The sequence below is a fragment of the Teleopsis dalmanni genome, chromosome 2 (genome assembly GCF_002237135.1).
Source record: "Teleopsis dalmanni isolate 2A chromosome 2, ASM223713v2, whole genome shotgun sequence".
Lineage (NCBI taxonomy): Eukaryota > Metazoa > Arthropoda > Insecta > Diptera > Diopsidae > Teleopsis > Teleopsis dalmanni.
The window spans coordinates 44,133,380-44,137,874 of NC_051847.1; the positions used below are offsets into that span (position 1 = coordinate 44,133,380).

General features: G+C 33.7%; 1 protein-coding gene across 1 annotated transcript; it reads right to left on the reverse strand.

The window, feature by feature from the left end:
• Nucleotides 1–87: 87 nt before the first annotated feature.
• LOC119677685 lies at nt 88–1,577 on the reverse strand. Its single transcript, XM_038089136.1, has 2 exons — nt 1,367–1,577; nt 88–1,296 (listed from the first exon to the last, which is right to left on the reverse strand). Exons 1-2 carry the CDS (start codon nt 1,388–1,390, stop codon nt 295–297), a joined length of 1,026 nt encoding a protein of 341 aa, XP_037945064.1. The 5' UTR covers nt 1,391–1,577; the 3' UTR covers nt 88–294.
• Between the last annotated feature and the right edge of the window lie 2,918 nt (nt 1,578–4,495).

The window sequence follows — 4,495 nt, forward strand, 5'->3', positions numbered from 1 at the left end:
TTTGCACTTTGTATGTCAATTAATGTCGGAGCTACTGTTAAAAAATTTGTTAAAAAAAAATAAATATAATTTTTTTTTCAATGTAGCGTGAGATTTATTTTTTCAATTTGTTAGCGAGTTTTTTTTAATAATATAATAAGTTTGATCGCATCACATGATTTCGATATTCACATATCTTTTCACAAGTACAAACATACAAAAGTGACAGCATTGAGTATAATAAAATTAGCGCCTTAAAATAAAATTGATGAATAAATATAAAAAAAACACAATATAAAAAATCGAAGGCAACACTTAAACTCTTGATGAAAGTATGACTGGCTCAGCTTCAATTTCTGCAACCTTTTCCTTTAGTTCCTTTTCAGCTTCTTTAAGCTCCTTGATTGGCGCCTGAGTTGGAGCTGAACTAGAGATGGCCGTCACCACTGAAGTGGATGTATTTATATCGCTTGCTGGAGAACTTGCGATTTTTTCATCACCATTAATTGCTGGCGTTGGGGTTGGCGTTGTGCTGACAGCTAATAAAACAGTAGATTCCACGTGTTGAGTGGTCACAGTACCAGTTATACCACCAGTAGAAGTAACTATTACTTTCGGGGTTGTATCTGACGTAACTGCAGGTTTGCTTGTGGTTTCAGCATTCTGACTAATTTCGACGCTCTTCTCCGTTGTGGATGTTAAAGCGCTGGCATCACTGAAACTAATTTTCGTTACTTTCACATTCTCAACTTTCGAACCATCTTCAGTGATAGCGGCTGCCTTCACTTTTGTGTGTTGCACTTGAAAAGCTGGTATAAGTGGCAAGCTGCCATGATGTGGCTGTATTGATATACGATCAATTATTATATGTGCTGGTACACCCTCTTTCTCTGGTACTTTTTGTGTATGTTGTAAAATTGGTATGATCTCGTCTGATGCTAGAGATTTAGCAACAGCGATATCTTGTGGAATTGGAGTAGTTGGCTTATCAGCATCTACTGGTTTATCGTCTGTACTGCGTTTGTTGACGGTGTGCTCGTCACTTTTTGGTGTTACCTCTTCGACTGCGGCATCATCACTACCCGCAAAACTGCTGACACTTAAAGCAGATTGGAATAAACTATCTTCCAAATCACCAATGAGAGATTGTAAAGAAATTTGCTTTAATTCAGCATCGGGATTTTCTTCGTAAACACGTCGTTTGACAATATCATCGGTTTTATCAGGTGTGTTTATATTGATATTTCTTAAGAAACCGGGAAATAATTCGATAGGTGCTGCATAAGTATAATTAATTACTACAAGAAAGCAGATTACCTATAAATGAATAAAATAAATTTAATTTTATTCAAGTTCCATATCAATAAACTAAATTAAAGAAACTTACAGCAAAAAATGAGAGCGATCGCATCGTGCCGCAAAGTGTTTTATTGCTGGGCCGCTCGACTATTCAGTTCTTTCCGCTACAAAATTTTACTTCGATTTGAACGTTCACAGTATACAATTAAGCCGCTCGCAAGCTAAGCTTGCACTTAAATAGTCTAGGGAAGCTTTAAAGCTTGGAAACGATTTCGCTACTTCATTTTTGTGCTAATTAAGCTCACTGAAGCTGCTAATAGGCTCGCTGTACCGCAAAGGAAGCGCAGACAACTTAATAAGAAAATAAGTGATTTATTTGGAGACGTAGTTCAAATTTTTGTAAAAACAATAATAAACGCGTAAACACGAGTGTTATTGCGTGTAAGCCCAGACATTTCTGAGAAATTCGATTATTTTCTCCAAATGATAATGTGATTTTTTTAACAATATTTATAACGTCACTATATATCGGAATTGGTCACACTTTAACGTAAACAAAAGAACTACAGAATTCATAAAATTACAATTATATGGATATATAATGGATATATATGAATTACAATATATGGATATACATTAAGACTGAAAAGTTTTCGGAAATTCTCATTTAAAATTCGCGCGCTGTATATTTTTCGATATTTTAAGTTTATGTAGTTTGGCAGCACTGTCCTTAATTACTATGCCAAAAATGAGCTCGATCTGTCAGACAGTTCGTTTACGGCAGCTGTTGAAACCAGTTCACCTCAGTAGTGCGTTGCGAAATGTCTTCGACGGTCGTACGACCGTCCTGGAAGGCTTTGTACCACTCATAAACTTGAGTTTTCGATAAAACTGATTCCCCATAAGCCTTTTGTAGCATTCGCAACGATTCTGCACACGAAATTTCGTTCGAAACACAAAATTTGATGCAAACTCTTTGTTCAATATTTTTTTCCATTGTTTTTTTCGCAACGCCCTACTGAGGTGAACTGGTTTCAACAGCTGCCGTAAACGAACTGTCTGACAGATCGCGCTCATTTTTGGCATAGTAATTAAGGACAGTGCTGCCAAACTACATAAACTTAAAATATCGAAAAATATACAGCGCGCGAATTTTAAATGAGAATTTCCGAAAACTTTTCGGTCACAATGTAGAGCATATAATAAAATAAATAAGCACTCCTTGATGAAGGTACACACAATGCCTTCTTTTATATCTTATTACTAAGCAATTTATATTGTCTTTCAGAGATCCCATGGCATTTGTTTACAAACATTTTTTTATAATTTGGATTTTTTATTTTATTTATACAAAATGGGCTGCTTCCTTATCATAACTGGAGATTATTTGCATTCAAATGGGCTTTGGGTACAACGTCGTCACTCTAGTTTGGAGTGTTTCTTTATAAACACAGTGCTGGAAACCATCATCAAATTTTAAAAATACTTTTCATATTTATCAGCCTGAATTGACATTAGTATATCGTAGAAGGTTTTTAGATAATCGAGATGATATCGAAACTATCTTCTTTCTTTGTTAATTGTAGTTTAAGGTATAACCAGAAGTTGGACTAAATCAAATCCAGTAAATCCGGTTGGTGATTCAAATGATTACATACATACATATTGTGTATATATACTTAATCACAAGATCAAGAGCAAGAAACCTTAATCCAGTAAAAGACTATTATGAAAGAGCAAAAAAAAAACCGCGATTAAAAATTATTTTTAAGAGTTTTTTTAAATAATAGTTTGAGCGTTAATCACATAAACATCCTGAAATTCACTCCCTACGACTTAATTTGAGTGGAATAGGGTTTAAGACTATCCTGGAACTACAGTGAAATAAGTAAATAAATGTGAATGGTGAAATTCCAACACATTGAACCACATACTTTTTTATTCCGGTTTACGTTCAAGTTCAATTAAAAAGAATGTATCAATTTAGTGGGGATAATCTACCAGGATTATAATATTCGAAATCACTTTCAACCAAACACTAATTAAGGATTCCATTCAACTAAATGAAAACAACTTAAAAATTGATAGCACACTATTAGTTAAATTATGGCCAAAAGTGGACACATAGTTTAATGGAACTTGCAGGTTTTTTAAGGACTGAAGGAGACTAAAAACACATGGTGGAAGTTTTCCCGGTACTGATGTACAAGCAAAAGAAATACTTATGGGAGCATTTCATATCGAATGAAGAAACATAACTCTTTTCTCTATTCAATACAATTTATTGAAAAAAATGGACTTAGATCGTAGTGAAGAATCCTTCAACTTAATAATATTAATAAGTTCAGTTTAGGTTTGGTGCTTGAGTTCCGCGTCAGAGTCCTGTTGAACTCGTCTATAAGAAGATATAGAGAGAAGAGAAGATTATATAAGAAGGCATTCTATAAGAATAATGCCTTCTTTTATAAAAAAGCTCTCTTCGTATAAAAGAGAACGGTCGGCATTTAATGGTTTTTTATTTTTGTTATGAAAAGTTATAATCTCAGCAAACATATTTTTGAAAAAATTACGTTTAAAACTTATTTACATATATATCAGAATAAAAAATTTTATTGTAAATATTGTAACAAAATTTCTCTGTTCAAAATTCAAAATTCATTTTTTAGTAGTGTATCAAAATTTAAACATGCATAATAAACTATTGAATCTTACGAAGCATTTATCATCTGGTCTTCTCCATCAAAATTTTTCGTCGAATATTAAAGACATGCAAACAAAAGTCAAAGAACAAAGACTTCTGCAAGAACAATTACTCCTGAAGAAGGCAGAAATATGTAAACCCTCATCGGGTCGTGTGTCAAAAATGATTCAGTTCTTTGAAGATAAATCTAAGGAAGCTTCAGAAGAAATGAAAAGAAATCTGATGCGACGCCCCAAGAACTCACTGCTTACACAAAAAGGTCGATCAGCTTTAACAGATTGGAACGAAGTCTTCAATTCTGCCCAACAAAGAGATAAATCTAGATAAAGAGTCCAGCAGATAACATGAAGGAACTCATGTTACCTGAAAGTTGGGTACAGGTATTATAAATGCAGGAGATAAAATCTTGTAAACTTTTTTGGACACATGATGGCGAAAGAAGGATGCGGATTCAAGAAGTTGTGTAAAGGTGTTTGTAATATTTTTCATGAAGTAATTGTAGCATGAAAACTGATG

Excerpts from the sequence above, each read along its gene's own strand:
- LOC119677685 (XM_038089136.1), bottom strand. The coding sequence starts at position 1,390 with ATGCGATCGCTCTCATTTTTTGCT. Across the intron at positions 1,297-1,366 it reads GATCGCTCTCATTTTTTGCT|GTAATCTGCTTTCTTGTAGT; the intron begins GTAAGTTTCTTT and ends ATTCATTTATAG.